Genomic DNA, 23,711 nt, shown 5'->3' with positions numbered 1-23,711 from the left:
TCATATATTAACAATGTTATCAACAACATTATATTGATGATACACACAGAGGAAAGGGAATGCTGCCCTCTTCCACATGCATGTCCTCACAGACACCCGTGATTGGGTAGTGGTGTTGTGATTGACAGGTGAGAGAGAGAGCATTGCTAAGTTTGCACCCTTTTCTCTTTCCTGAGGATGGCTGTAGCATAGCTGGGATTTAAACCTGCAATCTGCCAATAGGGCAAACTCTTTCTGACTCTGAAGTAGAGCCCTGCACGAGCCCCGCACCCGCCCGCTCCCGCTGAATTTCTGACCAGGACCGCCCGCGCCCGCAAGCTGCGTGTTCCACTCCCGCCCGCACCCGCAATGTTTGTGTCCACTCCCGCCCACTCCCGCGGATTTTGTCTTGAGAGCTTGTGAAAATTTTGATTGTATACAAATGATGAGGCTAATGTCCAGAATAACAGAATTAAACATGATTGCATTTAAATAAGATAAATTAATACTAATGCTAATATTAATCTTCTTCTCAATGTCATGTGTTGACTCCATTCTTATTATTAGGCTACACGCCAAACCCCACCGGGTCCCGCGGATCCCGCTAAATTTTCTGACCACCCAATCCCGCCCGGGGCAAAGGTGAAACTGCCCGCTCCGACGGAATTCGCGTTGGGTCCCGCGGGTCCCATGGGAGCCCAATCCCAATACAGCCATCTACTCTGAAGCCCTTTTCTATATGTCTTCTTCATGCTTCTTCTTGTTTCCCTGCATCACTTTTGAATCTTAATCTCAAAGTTAATTATAAAGACAAATTATTTAAAAAATCCACCACCGCCGAACAGCTCGTTTACCACCTAAAGTGCTGATAGAGATTTGACTCTGTATTTAAGTATTAATGCTGCATTAAATGTCTTCAATCTACAGAAAGGAAAAACACATAGATGCTTCCATGAAAGTGTGTGTTGTTTTACCAGCTAACATTAGTGATCATGAGTTTATGACGTATTTAAAAAAGTAAAGGTGATCGATTTAACCAACTGATGTGTGTATGCTGATTAAAGTAAATAGAAATGATATTTAATAATAAAATTCAAAGGATTGAAGTGAAATTTTATTTACTGATTTCATTTATTTTGGTTTTCCATGTTCAGTGGGTGTTTTTATAGTCAGAAGTCTGATTTTATAATTACTGAAAGGTTTCAGCCATAGCTAGGAGTAAAAGACCAATCAAATGATCAGTAACCAAAACATTAGACTGAATAAAATGCAGGAATTTCTATGTACAGTGTGTGCAGTGGAACGCTTATCCCTGCAGAGATCAGTGTTGAGCCGCACTGTTACGTGTGCCAGTGGTGCGTGTTAGACCAATACCACACTCTTAAAAGCAGACGGAAAGACAGAGAGGTAGAAAAGAAAAGAATAAACAAACTTGAGGCTTCTGTACATGACGCACTGGCTGTAAATGGAAAGTCAGGCAGAACTATTCCATTCAGCGGTTTGCAGCAGCATAGCCACAAGCTGTCCAGCGGTATACATGCACATTTTTGTGCAAGAGTGTCAAAGATGTCAAGGCAAATTTGATTACATCACATAGTCATATGTGAGCATCATGCTTTTAACATCCTGGTGTGTAGACTCATTTCAGCATTTTAAATATCGTAAAAGAAAGATATATGTATATGTGTGTGTGTGTGTGTGTGTGTGTGTGTGTGTGTGTGTATCTAATTCTACATCTAAATACATATAATGTATGTTTTCAAGCAGCATTGGCATGAGTGGAGTAATTACCTTGGCAGACTGCATGACAGATATTAAATAAATAAATCAGCATGGGGTCAGTTTTTTGGCAGGATTCGCACTAAGGACTCATTGTTACAGTGAAACTGAAGCCGTTTTCCGCCAAATGTTCGAATGGCTGAGCCAAACCTCTCCACATGCTATTGGCCGACCGACGTCACCACACGTCCCCACTGTCTCAGACCCAGTTTGCTGATCAGTGGGTGTCTTATCAAGACTACAGACACACAGTCAGTCACTGCTTTAACTACTCCTCCATCATCACAGACAGAAGACAGACACAAGACCGGAGACTGCATCAAGGATAGAAAGTACCTGATGAGCTCCACAGTAGACAGATTAAAAATAAGTGTCAGTAACTTTTAAACGTGTTAGACTCAAACAACCACAGACACATGCTTTAAACTCACTCTGAATTCCTATTGTAGCTTCACAGTAAAGACAAGCTCTGTTTCAAAGAACTCTTATGCTGGTTCTGCCCTTGAGGCCAAAGATGCAATTTTGGTGATTTTGATGATATAATAAAGTCTTTAAACAGAGGCATAATGACGAGAGGTAGGAAAGGTAAAGACAACAACATTTAAAGGTCACATAAGGGTATTTTTACCTTGGGAAATCATCACAGAATATGAGATATGAGAGCACACTGAATATCTGCGTTTTATTCCCATTTAAAACTAGAAATGAACAAAAATTGAAAGAAAAGAAATGTTCAAAATCTTCAAGATTGTGCTCTTCTTTACTATTTAAGCACATTTGTGATTTTGACCATGTCATCTCCTTTATCCAATAAATCAGATTTTCCTTTTCGTTCTTGGCGGATCATCAGGATTTACACACTTCTGTAATTCTTCTCGGCTCAAACAGCCGTTGCCGTTTAAGCCAAATACGGATGTACTAAATGCTAGGAAATTTTGAAATTCATGTAAATATGTCTAAGATTTTACTCTTTACACAATTATTTGCTGACATCACGTTTGTTTATTTAGGAACACTCTACTAAATTGGATGAGAATGAAAGAATAGACAAGTTGTCTTCTAATTTTGGACCTCGCTGCTTGTCTTTCCCTGGTTTTGGAAAATCTATAAAATACTCAAGAAGCTTTTAAAAATAAGTAGGATGGCTAGAGGAATGCGTTCAGAAAAAAAGCTTCAAGTAATCTGTACACGTTAAGCTTCACTTAGCGCATCAGGAACTTCAATGCGCATCAGGAACTTCTCTTTAAGCTGTCATCTTAGAAACCTTCTAAATGTCAAAGGTGGTTTAATTTAGTGGTGTTCAGATGTACAGGATGTGTTGTTATTTAGACTTTCATCTTATTGTTGGTGGGTGTTGTTCCCCTTGTATTTTTTTTTTTTTTAGAGGTTAACGACTTCTGAAAAAATGCCGGGCCGCTGCCTCAGATCATCCTGTTCGTGTAGGCGTGCGTCTCTTCCTCTGGTAACAGAGCTTCTCACACGTACAGGCCTGCAGCGGGACAACCTGTCAAGACTTCTTCTAAATGTGTGCCTGTCTCCTGAACACACACACACACACACACACACACACACACACACACACACACACACACACACACACACACACACACATACACACACACAAACACACGTGTCTGCGGCTGTACCCTAGCAAAAGGAATGGCAACTCAGCACTTTCGGAGCTGTGGGAGTTGTGAGCAGGGCGTGGGAGATGTACAAACCACACACAGGGATTTTAGGTCTAGATGAGTGGGTGCAATAATGCTGCAGTCCATGGGAGAGTACAGCATCCATCACAAATTCATAGACAGTATACTGTGTGCGAGAAGCAACAGCACACAACATTTTGGCTGAACAAATAAACGCACCGCACTAAAATACACATCAACTACAGTATGAATCACTGAGTCCGTTATCACATTTACTACTGAAGCTACAATAAAGCACTTTACTGTGTAAAAGTCTCAAAGACACCTTTATAAAGCTAAGACTTTATATTTATATAATATTTAGCATCTTCTTTTGTTTCAGCGGCTATAAGAAAGTCGCCTCTTTTTTAAATGGTAAAGTACTGTATTACCTAATATGCTACTTTGTTCAGTAAAAACTGTTTTACAAAACAAAAAAAGAAAAGAAAAAACAATCGTCAGAGAATCTGCATAAATAATGTATGATGCTTTATAAGGATTCAAGACGTTTGCAGAGATATTTATGATACTGTGATTTCATGAGATTAAAATGACTGTAAATCAGTTATTGTTAGAAAATATTAACTTATGTGCATCAAAGATTGTGAGAATGAACATTCTGATTAAAGAGGTAGGGAAATAATGACACAAAAAACAGCTTAAAGCTTGCATAATATAAATACTAAAATAAATACTAATAATTCTTTGCCAATAAAAGCTAAATGTGCTTGCATCAATTTCTAACGTATCAAATTTAAAAGAATTCCTACATACTATAGATTCTGCTTTTCATTATGAGTTTTAAATTTTGAGGGAAAAAAATAAATAAAAATAAATAAAACGTTTTATAAAATAAAATATGAATGTTTAAAAAAATAATAATTAAAAAAAAAATTTTAATTAAATTTTCAAAACAAACAAACAAAAAACAAAGAGTTTATTTTTTTTGTTTAAGAAAAAGGAAACTGTGGGGCACATAAATCTGCCACCTCGGAGGATCACAGAGCAAAAAAAAAAAAAGGTTTGAGGCTTAATTAGCATTTTTCTTTATTTTGATAATTGATAAGCTATGTTAAGAATGATAAATGTTAAAAGTGTTCAGTAGTGTTAAAGTGTTACACAGACCAAGTTCATCTTGGCAGAGTTAATCAGGCAGAATTCATTTAGATTTACAGCACTATTATTAAGCAAGTAGTAAACAGAATAAAGGGTAAAGCGATGCAGTAAAAGGTCTCTGTTCAGTCTAAATTTTCAGAAACATCCTCTCTAAACTAAACATAAAATCTAAGTGAGAATGAATCCATTTATCTGTTAATCTAATGAATCTATTAGTGTCTCTGTGTGTAAAATAAAGTATTTTTTTAAAGAGACTCACTGGAGAAGTAGCTGCCTAATCAGAGGACATTCAAGACGGTACATATGGAAATGGATCAGTTGGAAAGAAGTCTGAAAGTCTGATGAAACTACACTGTTTTTTCTTTAAAGAAAAGGAAATACTGCTTTCTTCCAAAGACAAACTTCAATTTTTTTTCCAATTATTTAAAGACACGTATCACTCACATCTCACTCTCCTTGTGAGGACCTTTCTTTCTTTCTTTCTTTCTTTCTTTCTTTCTTTCTTTCTTTCTTTCTTTCTTTCTACAAACATATTAAGATGGTTCAGTATCTTGTTTGTCAGACCAAGGGGCTCGATGTCGTTCAGTTAAAGTGCACGGTTATGATATTACATCGAGGACACACAGCATGCACATTTTAATGACTCAGTCGGATACGGGAAGTTCGTGTTCTGCTGCAACTCTGAACGATGTCAGAATACATCTCAGCAATTGCTTTCCCCACATGTAAGAAAGCATGATTCATCATCAACGTCTCTCACACATACCACCCTACTTTAAGGCACTCTCAGAAAGAGGGGATCCTCTTTGGAGGACTGTAAGGGGACACCCCTATTTTGCAAATACCTACAGTAACACCGAGCACAATCTATACACATGTAACACGACTGAAACCTGTAAGCAGGCGATAAATGACAGGTGACGATCAGAGCCGCTCTGGATGTGAATCAGTAGATAGATGTGTGTGCGACGGCATTGGCTGTGAAGGGTGAGTGACACTTCAGCTAAGCGACATTGACCACTAAGATGGCTTCTTCAGGGCTACAACCATGCAGCACATCCTGATGAGCGTGAGAAGGGGGAATTTATGACTAAGAGTTAACGGTAATGCTTTTGCTTAAATAGTAATAATTTAAACAAAATTCAGAACCACTTCCATCAGAGGGATAACGGTGGATGGAATGATCAAACAGTTCAATTTTATAATTAATCATTTAATTTTTCTCATTTAATGGCTTGATAGATTGACAGGAAGTTTATACTTTCTTTAAAAAAAATGGATACTCAACTGTATTTTTGCATGTCAGTACGGTTGTACCATCATCTTCTGAACGTTTAGTGTAAACATTTAGTGTATCTTTTACCAGGAAACGTTTATGTCCTGTATTTTAAAGCAGTGCTATGTAATATAATGTACATAATGCAATAAATGTCTCAAAATGCTTTATAGGCCACTGTAGATATTGTAATATATTTATATAAAATATGTTTTTAATAATTACAAAACTGGGAGCAGCTGATGAAACCAATGTTTAGCGTTTAATATATTTTTTTAGAATAAATTTTTTACTTTAAAATAATGTATTTATTTATTATTTATTAGAAATTTGTTTATTAAAATGAATTCCATTATTATTATTATTATTATTATTATTATTATTATTATTATTATTATTATTATAATTATTATTATACTTTGAAAGCTAATTAAAGCCAAAATGTTGGGCCTTAAATCATTTTATTAAAAGCTACCCTACATCCATATTACCATATAAACGTTGCATGCTAAAAGTACACAAGATGTTCTTCTGAGGTCACGGCTGCGGACCGGCACGATGTTGTAATTTTTTTACTTGAGAGTGTAAAATAAGAAAATAAGTATAATAATTGGGAGGTCACAAACACAAACACAAAGACAACTAAACAACATAAAACATAATAGAAAAAGTTCACTGTTTACTGTTAAGCTCATTATTTTAGGGTGGAAGGATGTGCTGGTTGATGTGTATTTAGTAGCTAGTTGAGTCACTGATTCATCAGTACATTTCCCATCTTATGATTCAGGACGTGATTCACTGTAGAGGTGTAAGAGGGCCGCTGGCCTCACATTGTACCTTAGTACCAGCATTGGGTCCCTGTCGCACTGCTTGGTTCACACCACTGTCTCAAAAATAAACATGTAATTAAATACGATAATAAAGCATCCAATGAGAACAGACTTATTTAAGGAGTCATAGTGTGAAGCCCTTTTTGATTCTTTAACACGCTGTCTCGTGTCGTATTAAGCCAACTTAACGTCCTCCACTTGCTCAAAAATCACCTGACTTTTACATGTCTGTGGTGTTTCATTGGTATAAAACGTCTGCTTTATTACAAACCTGTGCAATTATAAATAGACTAGTCCAAGCAAACAACATCTACATTGCAAACACACGATAAAAAAACAAACTGAATCAGTTTCCTGCCAAGAGCGAATCACGGACATCTGAGCAAAAACTCGCACGGAAATATCTTAGTGAATGACGATATCTGGAATACAGGCGAATGTTTGTAAGGTTTTGTCTTATAAAAAAGGGATATTGACTCATTATAAGCTTAAAACTGTCTTGTTCTAGTTGAACAATTCATCTTACAATAAGAACAACAAATTTCAGCTTAAAATAAAAGTCTAGAAATAGGCTTAATAATGCTAATGAAATATTAGTCTCATCTGATTTTTTTTTTTTGCAGAAAGAATATGAACGAATTTAGACGTTCTTAATCTACCGATCTGTGTGGAAAGATGACTTAAAATCTCCTTTTGATATCGATACCTGTTATCTCAGCCGCAGCGACTGGATTTTCCTCCACACACTCTTTATTTCCTGTTCTGTATTCGTGATTCAGTGGTTGATGAGAGGCAACAAAAGCGATTAAGTGTCATATATGGACCAAATGTACACTATTAAAGCCTGGATAATTGTAACAGCAAGCAGAAAAAAGACACAACAGTGTGTGTTAAAAACAGTCAATGATTCTGGGTGCAGTTCAGTGCCAAATAGATTTGGTTTTAGTTCTAAGGTTCAAACAGTGGCTAGGCAACAAATCAGCTGTCTATAAGTTTCTGACTGAAAAATGTTCTTGCAAACAATAAAACAAGTGGAAATGTGGGTTCCTTATTTACTGCTGTTTTTGTTTTATCTATAGAATGTAAGTAAATTGTAAGGCACAGTAAGAAGTTTGGTTTTTAGTCCATAATGAAGCACAGGACTGCTGATGATGTGAGAATTTCCTGAAGTTTAAACTAAACTATTTAATACATGTCCAGGTCTACAAAGTAAAGAAACCTTAAATATACTATACACTGAGAAATAATATAAAGTAAATCTAGTCTATAGATAAACTATATATATATATACTCTCTGTATATTAGATCTATGGCTAACTTACAATTTATCACATTTTATATACAACTAAGCAACTGAGAGTTAAGGGCCTTGATCAGGGGCCCAGCAGTGGCAGTTTGGTTAACTTGGGATTCAAACTCATAACCATACATTCGGAAGTCTAACACTTTAACCCCTAGGCTACCACTTCACTTCACATCATTTGTAGTAATAAACTAATAACTTTACACTTTACATGTTTTATATCAATTTAATATAACCTTTATTATACTCAATATGACCGCCGTACATAATACTGAATAATATAAACTAGTAAATAAAAAATCATGGATTTATTTGATAGAAGATAGATGATTATTCTGGTTTTGATATTCCTGAAATAACTGAAACACATGCAGATCTTGGACATGAACAAAGATGGGATTTTCTCCTCCGTGGTGCTATTTCAGTTAAAGGTACAGTACTTCAGTTAAAGGTACAGTATTTCAGTTAAAGGTACAGTATTTCAGTTAAAGCTGCAGGAATGTCGGGAGAACTTCATAGATTACAGGCTGCACATAAAAGCGAATACGTATCATGACACTAACCGGCCTTGCCCTATTAATACAAGCTGCTAATTAGAAGAACAAAGATAAAGCAATAATAATGATTTATCATTATTACTACATAAGAACTGGAATTACACCATGATAGATTAAAACTGGTCTTTCTTGTAGAACAGTTTTCAAGATTCTTCAAGATCACAAGCATGCAGCATTGTTTGCAGCTCACAAACACACACACACACACACATGCATGCGCACATGCACACACACACACACGCACACACACACACACACACATGCACGCGCACACACACACGCACACACACACGCACACACACGCACACACACACACGCACACACACACAGTCCATAAGGCAAGACTTACTTACATTTATGATGTAGCTCATCATGTAGCTGCAAGTGACTGTCCATTAACTAAACACTTGCACAGTCATATTGTTATTTATTAGACCTCATAGTGCTGGAGATAATGCTGATGATCATGAGGATGATGAAGATGAGGAGGAGAATGATAGCATTGTGATTTTATCCTTTTTTGCACTATAATGCAGTTTATTCAGCATCAAATCCATGACATACAGATTAATAACCTGATAACTCTAACAGCTGAGTCTCTACAGTGCACACAAATACTGTGTGTGTGTGTGTGTGTGTGTGTGTGTGTGTGTTTGTGTGTGTGTGTGTGTTTGTGTTTAAGTAAACAGTAGTAATATTAAACCAAAAATATAAATAAATAATGAAAAGCCTATTGGCTATTATTAACCCAGACCAGCTCATGCTGAGGTGGCAGCTGCACTTTACACCTACTAAAGAGCAAATAAAGCAGAACACACCCACACACTCACTTACACACTCCCACACACTCACTCACACACACACATACAAATTTTAGCGACGGCCAGAAAAATGCCCCCATATGTCTGATATTCGTTTTTCTCTCTGGAATTCTTTCACAGATTCACATGTAAAAAAAAACCTAGGCCTGTGATTGAGAACACCTTTCAGCCGCTGTGAAAAAAACGCCAGGTGTCTGCTCATGATAGGTAAAAAGAATAATTTAACACAAGGTGACAAGATGTATGTGTGAAAGTAGACAGATAAAGAAACAGAGCAAAGAGAAGAAAAAAGAAAAGAAAAAATGGCCTAGCATACGCTGCTCCTTCTGTTCACAGCGTCATCTAACTCCATGAGAGAAAATAAGGCAGCTTCACTTGCACCTTATGTCCTTGTAATGAGCACGTGCAAACACACACACACACAAACATACACACACACAGTCTGCTTATGTAGATGGTAAGTGTGCTTATGTGTGTGTCCGTGTGTGAGGTTCCCTGCTTTCTGTCCATCTGTCCATCACTATTAAACTCCTCCCTCTTAACCTTCTGCAAAGATACTCGACACACAAAAACTTGCATTACTATCCTGGTGAGGACTTTACATCCCTATATACCGGGCCTAGACCTATACCTGAACTTAAACCAAACCTTAATCTCCATAACAAAACAAACAAACAGACAAAAGTGATTCTCATTTTCTCATGGGATCAGCCAAATGTCAGCCAGACTGTTTTAAAACTGAAAAAAGGAAGCAGCCATGGTGTTTGAAATGTTAAGGGACTTAACATTTCAACGACAACAAAAATAAACCATGGATGCGTATCTAATAAAGCTGCTGATAAAGCTGCTTGAAAGAATCCTAAAATCCGATAAAGACAAAATGTGACTATTCTGCAAATTTAAAATAGACATTTTTTAATTTAAACAGTTTTTTGAATACAGCATAATTCCACACGAGCCACTTGTTTTTTTCCTCAAAAAATAAAGACAAGCTCTTTTTGTGACTATTGATGTCCAAACATCAGTGTACAGATGTGTGTCAACACCAACTGACACTCAAGCATGCACGAAATGTGCAAATGCAGACAGGCACACGTACACATAACACACCACCTCTCCTACCCCAAACACACACCCACCGACTTCTCTGTCTTACTGTACAGACTTCTATGGCAGTGTGATCTGGCACAACCTGATGCCATCATGCTACAGGGAACAGATTATCTCCACATGTTCCCACAACATGGTGCTAGAGAACCAGTACACTTAGCACTTACAACTGCAACATGCACACACAAGCTGACACACGTGCGCATACACACACAAACACAGACACACGCACACATATACATCCCCATTATCCCCTGATTATACTGAGCAGTATATTTCAAGATAGAATAATTTTTTTTTTTTTTTTGTAAAAACACATGTGTCTAAATATGCTTACATACACAAGTACTGCTAACACTGCTATACAATCTGATTGGTCAGATGCTATTGAGGAATTCTTGATAACAGCAGGTTTATAATAATATTCTCTTTCTGGTTACAATTCCAACAGGGAGCTGCAGCCGAGGTGCCACAAAACTGATATAAAAACATGTGGAATCATTGATGTCGAAAGTTCATAACAGTCAGAGGTAAAGCTGAAACTTTAAGTTCCCGGTGACAGGACAGTCTTTGGGACATCAAGCTACATAACAAGCTACACTTTTTTTAAACTTTGAGAATGAAAACAACAGAAAGTTTAGTGAGGGAAAAATGCACATCTGTGTACATCTTGAATTTAATAAAAGAAATGTTGTCAAAAAAACATCTAAAACATGTTGTTACACAAAATTCAACTTAGTGGTGATTTCAATTAAATGAATGGGTTTACTTTAAAATTCAGTAATGTAAAGAGAAAAGAATAATATCAAATAACTAACAATTTATCAGTTATGTACAAATTAGCTTTAATTTTATTTAATTTATAATAAGGTTCAATTTAATTTCATTTATAATTTAGCAATTTAGAGCTTTGTTTCTACCTTCATTTGTAATTTCTTATATAAATAAAGGGATGACACAATGTCATGGAAATGTTTATGCATATTACTAAATAAACTGCTTTTCTCTAAAAGGAAAAGCCTTAAAAAGAAATCTCCTTTTACCCACAACCCAAATAAAACCAGAGTGTGAGGTTCCCAATGAGGTGAATTGGCCCCTTATGGTCTATATTTTTGCCCTCTTCCTGCTAAAAAACACACCAAAACCAGGTGTTTATATTGTTCTTTGTAACTTGGTTTGCTTGTGTTATGACGGCGCAAAAGTGTGGACCATCCAAATGTGGCAAAAAAAAAACCTGCTTGAGCAGCAGCACTGTTCTAGTAAAATGTGATGAATAAAATGGAAGTGGTAAAGATCATTTCATACAGGGGAAAAATCTGATTAAAAACACAACCAGAAGTTGATCTGAATAATACAAAAAGTCTTTGTGTTACCCTACTGAAAGTCATAAATGCGTCAGTTATAGCAACCGTAAAACAGTGATTCATGACATGAGAGAGAGAGAGAGAGAGAGAGGGTGAGAGAGAGAGGGTGAGAGAGAGAGAGAGAGAGAGAGAGAGAGAGAGAGAGAGAGAGAGAGAGAGAGAGAAGCAAAGCAAAAGAGACTATGAGAGACTCAGGTGGTTGGGGAAGTCGAGGAAGAGAAAAATAGATCAGGAGATATAGATGAGAGAGCAAAAGACAAACAGAAAGAGTGAGTGAGTGAGTGAGAGAGAGAGAGAGAGAGAGAGAGAGAGAGAGAGAGAGAGAGAGAGAAAGACTGATACGGTGAATTCATCTAACTGATTGAAGCTGTGGTCTATTTCCAGAGCCGCTCTGACCTCCTTAAAGTCGAAACAGATCACAGGACAGCTTCAGAAAAAGCATTACATGGACAGAAATCTACACAATGCTATTTATAGCTAACAGACTCTGTGTTTATGTGTGTGCCTGGGTCTGTGCCTAAAGATGGAGGGATGATGAAGTGTCTCCAGAAAGCAGCACAAAAAAAATTTATCTGGCTTCTCCAAGTGGGGTTTGTGACGAAAATGTTGAAGGTTCATCATTTTATAATTTGTTTTTAATGACAATGTTTATACAGTAGTTAATATTTAGCTAGTAGAGTTATAAGACTAGCTGACTGACTGTATTAGTATAATAGGTATACAAAGTATATATTAGTATAAGGTGTCTACATTTCAGCATAATGTAAATGTTTTAAATTCTGTGTTTGGGAAATTCATACACTCACTGTCCAGTTTATTAGGGACACCAAGACACATGTACATTCATACAGCCAAGAGTTTCAGGTAATGTTTCTCATCAAACAACAGAATGAAGAACAGGAAGATGTGATCTCTGTAGCTTTAATCGTGGCATGGATGCTGGTGTCTGTGAGGCTGGATTGAGTATTTTATTCACATGTTAAGAATGATAAAATGAAATGTATTTAGTTGACTTCTAACTTTTATCAGACACCCTGTATTTAAATTTGATTACACTGTGTGTGTTTGGCACCACGATGTCTGGGGGTTTGGATTCATTGTAAAACTGTTTCTCTCTCTCTCTCTCTCTCTCTCTCTCTCTCTCTCTCTCTCTCTCTCTCTCTCTCTCTCTCTCTCTCTCTCTCACACACACACACACACACACACACACACACACACACACACACACACACACACACACACACACACACACACACACACACACAGGAGTTGCTCTTTAACACACTTCTGTCTGCCTGAACACCTCATCACAAAACTTCTATCTTCTAAAATCTAAATAATAAAAAAATAAATTAAATTTCTAGCTCTTCTTTGCATACTAAAGAAAAGGTTACTTTGCCTTTGGCAGCAGATGAGAAAATACTAACACACTGTCTATTTGGCTCAAATGCATTACATTATGCAATGGTAATCATATGCACCAAAAACAAACAAGCAATACTGAAGAAGCATATAGATAAAACCTCAAGAATGACCTCAAAAACTCCCTGTTTCTTCCCTTCCCCTCTCTATGAAGCTAAACGCCTCCTCTAATAAGTCCCATAATAAAGCTAATGAGGATTAGCTATGAATGATTGTGCTTGTTACTGAGATTGTTTATTGCATTAGGAATTTACTGACCAGCTGGTCGGCAAGAGCCTTTGGGACTCATGCGCAACATACAAGCACAAGAAGTCACGCACACACACAGAGATTTCATTACCAGGACTGTCAATCATATATCAGTTCTCATCAATGTCCAGTTTATGAAGGACAAAAAAAATTAGCATCTGCTATTTCCTTTTGTGCTCTGGCAAGATTAATTAACACCCAACAGCAACTGATGTGGGGCTACTGACAGAATAAAGCAAGTTTACATTACAGCAAATTATCTGACTATCAAATTATGCTGATGGGAAATACAGTCTCTCTACATGCAGGTAGTGATGATCCTGGTTTGACTCTGACAAGTTATAGACAAGAAAAAAGAAAGAAAGAAAGAAAGAAAGAAAGAAAGAAAGAAAGAAAGAAATGTTCTTCTATTTTAGCTTTTAAACCATCTTACAAAACCTCTTCTAAATGTAGGTACAAGGTGAAGTGAACATAGTATATCACCAAATAAACAGATGAACAGACCTCAATAACAATTTCATAGTGAATTGCAAAAGTCTTCACCCCCTAGAAATGTTTAATGTTTTGTAGTGTTACAACCAGAATAAGAGATCTCTTTTTCCCCTGGTTGAATAACACAAAAGCTTTCTATTTAATTACATTCCACCTGATTTGGTGGATTGGACCCTTTATCAAACTGGTCCAATGTGTTTGCTCTCCCTGACGAAAAAAAGGAAATAAATACACCAGCACTCACCATCATCCAGTGTAATATCCTGCAGGCCTATAGAGCGGAACGTGAGTTCTCTGTCCTCTGGTTCTTGCTTGATGTTCAGCCGCTCTCCGTCACCGGTAAACGAGCCTTGTTGTCGTGCCAGTGGATGCACCATGGGTCCTGTGGTGGGAATACATGTCATGACAGGACTGTTAGCTTGGGGGGAGGGCTGGGCACCCAGAGGGCTGCTGGTGGGAGAAGATGAGGTGGGTGACTGGTAGGGCAGCGAATGCAGCTGAGGAGAGGATGGACCCGAGTGGGGTTGGGGTATCATTCGGACAGGGACGTTAGAGGGGGTTGGGCATGATGCCGAACGTTGCCCGACTGGATGGTAGCTGAGTGAGCGCTGGAGTGGCATTCCAGGTTGACCGAGGGAATGAGTGGGCGAGGTCACCTGAGCAGGGGTGGCACAGTGATAGCCAAGAGAGTGGAGTTGAGGAGAAGAGTGGCTGGGGCTTGAGGAGCCAGTTCCAGAGGCAGGAGCTGAAACTGGTGAGCCATACACCATGCCCATTCCCAAAGAGTGGCACCCGACTGGCTCTGGTTGGAAGGGCACACGCTCATACGCCTGAGAGCTGGCTCCAGGTAGGTTGGCTTGGCCATTGAAAGGTAGGTTGTGCTGAAGAGGGGGGTAGGTCGGCCTGGAGGGGGGCACACTGCCTGGATGGAAGGGCATCTGGCATTCAGGAGGTGGGTGAAGGGCCTGGAGGCGAGGCAGGTGAGAGAAGTTAGGTGAGTGAAGAGGAGCACAGGGTGTCTGGAGAGGGTGCAGGGAGGGGGCCAGTCCATGTGGGGAGCCAGGCAGAAGCCCGTCCTGTGAATGCGAGTGGTCCGGGGACGACAGGACCGGAGAACGAACCAGACCAACAGCATGTGCATGGGGTATGGGCATCGGCGGCACAGTAGGGGGGTCCAAATCGTCTCGGTGCTCCTGTTTAACCAGGACTAGGAAAAAAGAGAGAGAAGTAAAGATAGTTGAACCGCACCGATGATTAGAAGTTCTACATCTAGTATAGATTTTGTTCAGTTTAAAAGAGCTCTTTTTCTTTCTGTTCATGCGAACTTGCAAAAACACCGAACAGGCTTATATGGCTGGAAGGTTGCCGTACAACTCCAACACTGGTCCATATGCAGACAAGTCGTCCCAAAAAACAGATGCCACATAGTGATCAGTAACCCATTTTACAATCTGGCGTTTCCTTCATCCTCATGCGGGGGGATATTTTTACCCATGGCCCGCTCTGAGAGAGCATATGGTGCCTGTTTTGAGTGCCATATAAACTAGTGTCGGGTTCGAAAGAGGCAATGGGCACTGTGCCCTATAGCCATGCTCCAAATAGGAGGACAAATCCTGTTTGCTGCCTTTCTATCACTGAAAGGCTGTAACAGTAGATCAGTGGTACACAATTTCACTATGCTAATAAGAAAATGCATGTGTTTGTGTGTGCATGTGTGTGTACTAAGCCCACCTCACACGTCACACGCTAAAGCCTCTTTACCCAGATAGGCCTAACCCTCCAACCCTAACCAAAGCTGGCTGATGCCATGACAACTACAAGCCGCCACGGCTCACTTTGAGCTTTTACTGCCCAAAGCTGTCACCTGATTGGCTGAGGTTAGGCGGGTTAGTGTGGAAAACAGGAAGTCTGCTTTCGAGTGGGCGGTTTGTGGAACTGAGGAGTAGGCGGGAGGCTGGGCCTCTCTCACTTTCTTTCTTTCTTTATCTGTATCTGCCTCTCTCTGTCTCCTGTGGTGCAGAGTTAGGTTAGAATAGTAAGTGACGGGGAGAAATAATAAAGCACGTGTGATTAAATTACGCAAATGCTGTTTTTCGGTTTGAGTCAGCTTGGGAAAATAATAACAATGCGATACACTGCCGGAGTATATTCACACGCAAATACATCTTTAACTCTGTGAACTTCTGTTGCTTAGCATTGCTCTAAAATCCTAGTGCTCTAGCTTACCTTCTTAGATATCAAACCGAAATCTGTTGCAATCCACTAGCCGACTTACGATCTATGTTATTCACAGAGCTGGGGCAACAGTCTGGATCACGAGCCTGTGCATTTTTTGACTCAACATATACTTGCAATATTATTAAACGCCTGCCTAAGAGCTTTACTGTGATCCACGAAGCTAAGTGTAAAATTTTAGAATGTATTTTAAAAGTCAAATGTAAAACCTGACATGAATGAGTTGTTTTAAAATCTTAAATGTGGAGTGGTTAACAGGTGCATGAGAAACCAGACAACAAACCACACACCAGAATGAAACAACAGCCTGAGCACGTGTGAGCCATGTGTCCTTTCACGTTAAAGACATCAGACGTATCTGGTGTAGTTTTGACCGATTAGGTAGAATGTGTGTGATATACCTGACAAGTAGGTGAAACGTTGTGATTGGCTCCTTTTCCGCTTTCCGTTGCACACGTAGAACTGAACCTGCGCTGCAGAGGTTATGCTCTTGCTGTGGTACGGTGGAACTTCCACTACAATGCTTGACTAAACACACAGCCAGCACAAAATATTTGTTGGTTACTAAAAAAAATTCAAAGAAAACCAAAAAACGTCTTTTCTGAAATCGTTATCTTGAAGTTCAGTCTTTTTTTTTTTTAAGGCTAATTTAATTTTGGCTTTTTTTTGATGTTATCAGTATTTTCATTAGTTTCAAAGCCAGTGAGAAGATTTTTTGATGAATTTTGATAATTCATCTTATATAAAAACAAACAAACAAACAAACAAACAAACAAACAAACAAACAAACAAACAAACAAATAAATAAATAATACTAAAAAAAAATGGAAGACTTAGAGACTGTGCTTAGAGAAGTCAGGCGATGCCACAGAGAATTTTTTTTTCTTGCTAAACCTTTTTAGCTGTGATTATATCCAAATTCGTTACAGTTTTTAACATAATTATAGGTTTATTTTGTTTGGTTAAATATAATTTCTTTATTGTGACATTGCGCTATAGTCAGGTTTTTGAATGATGGCTTTTTTGTGAAAGCTGCCAAAAAATATACTAATTCTTATTCGGTACTGATTCTTATACCTATTGATTATTTTGAGTAAAAAAATACAAATTTATTTATTGCATGATAGCATTTTTTAAATATTTATACAATTAATGAACCATAATTTCACTCACCTCTTGACTCTTCTCCCGAATGATCTTGGCTTCCACCTCCCAGTGTGGTCGCCCATCTGAGAAAAGAAAAAATAAACAGTTGCTCAGCTCTTATATCTTAAATTGATATAATATTTTTAATACATTTTTGGGCTATTTACCTTTACTTTCTTTTAACACACATTTTCACATCAAAACAATCAAAACATCTGAATGTACTTGGTATAAACCAGGCTGCCTACAATGCCTAGAAAAAAATGAAAAATGATTAAAAAAGTCTATTAACTTGAGCATTGTGCTTGGGGAAGCGTGCTGACTGCAAAAACAAATGACATATCATTTACTTTCCTGAATTTAAATCCAGTTCAAAGGCCCAAATGACATTATGAAAGTGATTTCCTCTGGACTTCTCCAGAGACTCCTCACTTAATAGAAACATCAACGTCACTCTGTTAAGATCCACAGGGAAGACTTCAGGAAACCACGAAAACTGGAGATTTTTAATTCATTCCTGGGACTATAAAGGGCTAACGATGTGATTTAAACAGCCCCCCCTAGTGCCTGTGGCGAGCCTTTCTTCAGGTATTAAAAAGTAATCAGTGTCTGAAACGTCCCGCTGATTCTCTTTCCTGGGAAGAGTTATTGAGTGGTAAAGTGGAACAATGTGGTTTGTATTAAAATGGTCAAATGTGCACACAGGCAGCACTCTGGAGGGATTTGGAAACATGCAGTCATGTTGCGTTTTTCCTATTGCACACTCAAATAATGAACTGGCCTGCTCTGAGAGCCCATCGAGGCGGAGCATGACGAGCCAGAGGCTGACTATGATGCGCTCGTCTGCCTGAAAAGAGCAGAGCCTTCTCTGTGTAAAATAAACAAACTTTGTCTTCCACTAAGTTCTCTTTTAAGGGGAGGGTGTTAGTGTAACAGGTGCATACTGAAGAGAGTGAATTTGTACATGATACTGATTTGCACTAGTGTGTGTGTGTGTGTGTGTATGTGTGTGTAAGAGCGAGAGAGAGAGAGAGAGAGAGAGAGAGAGAGAGAGAGAGAGAGAGAGAGAGAGAGAGAGAGAGAGAGAGAGAGAGAGATTCTCAGAAAATATTTCCCAAAACACTGGGCCTGTTTTAGCCCCATTTTTTTTTTCTTTCTACAACACATGTACAGCTGTAGCTTTACTAGACAGTCTATAACAAACAGCTATAAGCCTTTTAATTCCTGTCTACTGTTTCCTTACTGCCTTTACTAAACCTAACCACACTCAAAGGAACAATTCTGGTAATCCTCGATCCTATGAGAATGCAGTGAAAGTTAAAGTAAGGCCTAGCTACTGCACTTTCTGTCAAAAGGCTTTTTGCTAATCCCTCAATGACCTTGGATGCCTTTGATACTGGGAAACATATTTTTGCCGCACATGTTGACATTCAACACACAGCGGAGTGGGCCCCACAGGCACTGAAGGGAGGCAAGCACGAGCATGAACCAAAATACAGAGGCTCTGGGACATGTACACCATCACAACCCTTCCCTCCAGATACACTGGTGTTGAGCGCTAAATATTCAGCTAAATAAATTCTCTGGGTGCAAAACACTCCTGATACAGAATATCCTGTTTGGTATAAATAATGGTAACAATTAATGGTATCAATTCAGAAGCTTGCACAAAGTTTTCTGTTCATTCATAGTACGATTTTCTCTCGTTTACAATCAACAGTTTGAGAAGGAACTACAGACAATGTGCAAAAAGAACCAAAACAATTAGTCTCATTTAGTCTCATTTAATGACAAGATTCAATAAGTCTCAGAATTCAATTAGATGTAATCTGTGAGCTAAGATTAAGACCTAAAACTAAAATCCTGTTCTCTTCTTTCACTTTTTTATTCAGCTAAAAAAGTGGACCCCAAGACCAAGGCTTTTCCCCCGATAGCCAGTGCTTGTGTGTTTTTGGGCTGTTATTACATCATGCTTTGTTTCCATCTAATGATTCAGTTTACCAAACAGATTCATCTCAATTTCTATTTAAATAGATTGTCGAGGCTTAACAACAAACTAGTTCATCAGATACTAGACACGTCAGATAACGTCAGACACAAGACACGCTTTCCGACTTTATTCCATGTTCCTGTATGAGATGTTTTCTATTTCAGATCTTTTTTGAGTGGATTTCACAGATGTGTCATATGATAGAAACCCATTCAAGCAACTTGTCAGACTTACGTGTCCGGCGTATTTATCGTACATATAGCGGCCGTCTCACACTGTTGTGTGTCGACTATACAGAGGAACTGAATTAAAAACCCCGCTTGACTTGATCTAACCTGAATTCTAAGTGTTCATTTCCTTTAGTCAAACACAGTCAACAACAACAACAATGAAGTTCGGTTGACAGAGTGAGTCAGCAGTTTCATTTCCATCCATTATCAGATCCGTCCAACTTATTTTTGATTTGATTGGTTTGATTTCATTTGCACTGAGCCACCTAACATAACAAAAACAATCTAACCTGTGAACAAACTGTTTTTTTCAGTTTCAAAATGAAAGTAAATTCAAAACAGCTGTTAATAATAATGTCAGACTATGTGGTTTTGTCACAGTTTTACGTGGCTTAAAGTGTTAAATGGTTAGAGCTGTGCTAGAGTCTGAAACCAACAGCACCGACATTACTGTACATTGCATCGATGCGACAGATGGATGGCTGAATCTATCTGATCGATACATTCCTAAAAATGATTCCTAACGAATCAGACATCATTATACCAACATGTTAAATATTCTACTAATAAGTAATAGAGAAAATACTCTAAATCGAGCACACGCCAAACACACCGGTCCAGAACGAATGAGTGTGAATAATAATGGAATGTATGCATGTTTGAACTGGAAAGCTTTTTGCCCACATTTTGTGTAATATGACCAGTAGTAATACCTGAATGTGTCTTTCTACTTTTAGAAACATCACCTGCAGTATAAAGAGGCTTAAGTTTGGAGTAACACAGTAATTATAGCGCAGAAGATCTTTCAAATATACTCCACGCCCATCGAGAGGCTCTGTCACTTTGCCAGTTTTACAAAATGACAAACACTAAAGGTTGCACGCTATTACTGCTTTCTTGCAGCAGCTTATCAGAGGACAGATGCACACTATGAAGTTTATAATATCAGCAGCTTGAGGAACATGGGATACGTACTACACACAGGGCTTAAAGCTCGTCACTGCGGTTAGAAACACTGACCCATGGATATTCAATAAAATTCCCTGTCAATCAAACAGCACTTCTTTTCAACACACATTCTGAGGGCAGGCACGGGCTCGTCAATCCCAGGATTCCCTCCTTGTGTTTCTCTACAGGGATTTATGTTGCATTCAAAAAAAAAAAAGGAAAAAAAAGAGGGGAATAAAATGGAAAAAACTCTGTATGAACTTTAGGCAAAACACACATTCAAGTGAAAATCTGTCTGGCTTAAGGCTGTTAGAACAGTGTGACTGACCACTGAGTCAAACACAGCTGCAGATGATCACTTAACAACTTAGAATTACTGCCTGCTGTAAATTACACGATATATAGGTGCACGCTCCTGAGAGAGAAAACGAGTGGGGGCGTGAGAGTGAGAATCTAGAAAAATTTAAAATAAAAAATCCATACGAAAACAGTCTATTTGTGAGTGTGTGAGTGGATGCACAAGTTTCAGTTGGTGTCTTCACACTTTCATGTTCTCACACAATGACACACACACCCTGCCTAGAGGAAAAGGGAAACCGTGGGAGGTCAAGCTGCTGATGCACCGCTGATAATCTTCGTGGCTCTTACAGCCACATGAGTGCCACGTCCTCTATTCGAGCTACAAAAAAAACAAAAAATCTCACAATGATGTCGTTAGGTCTTAATCTCTTAATCTCTCTCTTATTATTGCTTATAACTGACACCATGAACAACCGTTCAGAAAATAAGGGTCCATCGTTTTGGCAGATGCCGATAACCCTCCCGATACATTTTCATATTGACAATAATTAGAGCATGAATTAAACATAGATATACAGTGTCAACAGCTTTATATAAGGCCACATTTGTACTAGGAATTTTCTTTCCTGATAATGTTTAGAAATTATTTGAAACAAAGCCTTAAAAAGGATCTTGTACATATATGTATGTATGCATGTATGTATGTATATATATATATATATATATATATATATATATATATATATATATATATATATATATATATATATATATCTCAGAGGCAGTTGTACAAGATATATAAAAATATATTAATAATATATTTATAATAAATATTATAATTTTTTTATTGTTCTAATGCTGTCCAGATGCTCAGAAGCATCTCTGAACTAGTTATAGCACATTAAAGCACTTTATCTTCAACACCAGTAGTAATAAATGTTATGTAATGTTTATGTGATATTAGATTTACTCTGTGCTTGTCATGCCTTTTAGTAATCTTACTTCACTACTGTATATTACTCTAGTTACAATTTTACTGCTTGCTGATTTTATATGTACATTTATTTAAATACATTAATACATCTTTGGTCATAATCTTAAGGCTCTGGGTTGTTGATCTGAGGATCGGGGTTCAAGCCCCAGCACAGCCAAACCACTGCTGGGCCCTTGAGCAAGGCCCTTTACCCTTCCTGCTCCAGGGGTGCTGTGTCATAGCTGCCCCTGCACTCTGACCCCAACCTACTCAGTTGGGGTATGTGAAGAAAAGAATTCCACTGTGCTGTAATGTATGTGTGGCGATAATAAAGGCTTCACTTATTTGAATATATTATCCTTTCTATAATGATATAATAACCTTTTTGTGTGTGTGTCATTGACGATATGGTGTTGAGTCTTCAGGATAAAGTATTTTGTGATTTGCAGATTCTCTGTAACATGAAAAGATGTTTTTTTTTCTTAGTAAATTTTTATTTAGACAGTAAAAAGCGAGGCTGGTGAAAGACTAACCGTTTAAAGTCACTTACTAACAGAAACTAACTTCTTAAAGGGATGTTCCATAACATTAAACAAGCAGTGGTAGCTCAAATGGTTAATTCTTTGAGTTGATGATCAGAAGATCGAGGCAGTTCAAGAACTACCAAGATGCCACTGCTGGGCCCTTGAGCAAGGCCCTTAACCCTCTCTGCTCCGGTGGTGCTGTATCGTGGCTGACCCTGCGCTCTGACACCAACCTCCAAAGAAGGGATATATGAAGGAAGAATTTCACTGTGCTTTAATGTAGATGTGATAAAGGCTTATATAAATAAAGTAAATTAAAATAAAGGCTTTTTCTTAACTAACATGTTATTCTTTGTGAATTGCTGTGAAGTAAGAGAAATTAAACCCTTCAGGATGATCTGTAGCTAAATAATCAACACTGGTTGTGTTTAATTCCTCACCTACATTTCAACAAACAGAACCGATAAGAACGAGGCACAGCTTTACAATTATTAACTACAAATAATAACATACAAGTTACTATTTCTGTAGTCGAGGAGCTACATTGTACTTGTGCATGGACTTGTGCAGTAGGCAGCAATGATTACTGTTCTCACCAGGGCCTTTCTCCAGGAAGATGACCTTTGACTCAGGGAAGAAGTTTGAACCTGTGATGATCATTTCCTCTCCTCCACTGACTGGACAACTGCTCAAACTGAACTTCTCCACCTGAGGTAACTCCTGTGCTGAGCGCTGGGCTACACACACACACACACACACACACACACACACACACACACACACACACACACACACACACACACACACACACACACTGAACGGTGAAGTGAATGCAAGGAATAAAAGCACCATATGTATAATTATGGTAGCTAAAACTTACAGCACTCCACAGGGATCGAGGCAGCTTGTATAGACAGAACTCTTCCATTGGGTTGTGGGATATGAACCCGAAAAACCACACGCACTCTGGTATTTTTCCGCCCGATGTCCGTCTCACCTTTTCTCAGCTCGATATCAGAGTTCCTTAACTTTAAAATCCCGGCACAGTCAATACTGTAAAAAAAAAAAGCAACAACAGAAACATTAAATATTTGTAATGCAATAGTTTTACAATTCAATAAGGAAAGATAAAAAAAATAGGACAAATTTAATATCTGTGTAAAAAGGCCGATCCTTAAACTGGTCATTTTTCTGCTGTGGTAAAGACATTACTTCACGGGCAGCAATGACCACTAGCGCTGATGCCTTCATTCTATTATTATATTATAGCGTTTCATTACACAAAAAGGCAACAAAAAGTCTTTTTTAACTTGACGTTTAGGTTTTATGACCTCAATGGTAAAACCATGGAAAACAGAATGATGGTTTTTTTGCTTAGT

General features: G+C 38.2%; 1 protein-coding gene across 2 annotated transcripts in view; it reads right to left on the bottom strand.

The window, feature by feature from the left end:
- nfatc3a (nuclear factor of activated T cells 3a) overlaps positions 1-23,711 on the bottom strand; it is a 69,600-nt gene that overhangs the window by 2,254 nt on the left and 43,635 nt on the right. For both annotated transcript variants that reach the window (XM_027137009.2, XM_047812225.1), the window contains exons 5-9: positions 23,213-23,385; positions 22,929-23,069; positions 17,395-17,450; positions 16,623-16,749; positions 14,231-15,193 (exon numbers count right to left, since the gene is read on the bottom strand). In XM_027137009.2, the coding sequence (XP_026992810.2) occupies positions 14,231-15,193; positions 16,623-16,749; positions 17,395-17,450; positions 22,929-23,069; positions 23,213-23,385 (1,460 nt within the window). The remainder of the gene's footprint in view (positions 1-14,230; positions 15,194-16,622; positions 16,750-17,394; positions 17,451-22,928; positions 23,070-23,212; positions 23,386-23,711) is intronic.

This window comes from Tachysurus fulvidraco, chromosome 1 (assembly GCF_022655615.1).
Source record: "Tachysurus fulvidraco isolate hzauxx_2018 chromosome 1, HZAU_PFXX_2.0, whole genome shotgun sequence".
Taxonomy (NCBI): Eukaryota; Metazoa; Chordata; class Actinopteri; order Siluriformes; family Bagridae; genus Tachysurus; species Tachysurus fulvidraco.
Note: the sequence above shows the minus strand (reverse complement) of the source record. Positions and strands in the feature narration are given on the sequence as shown.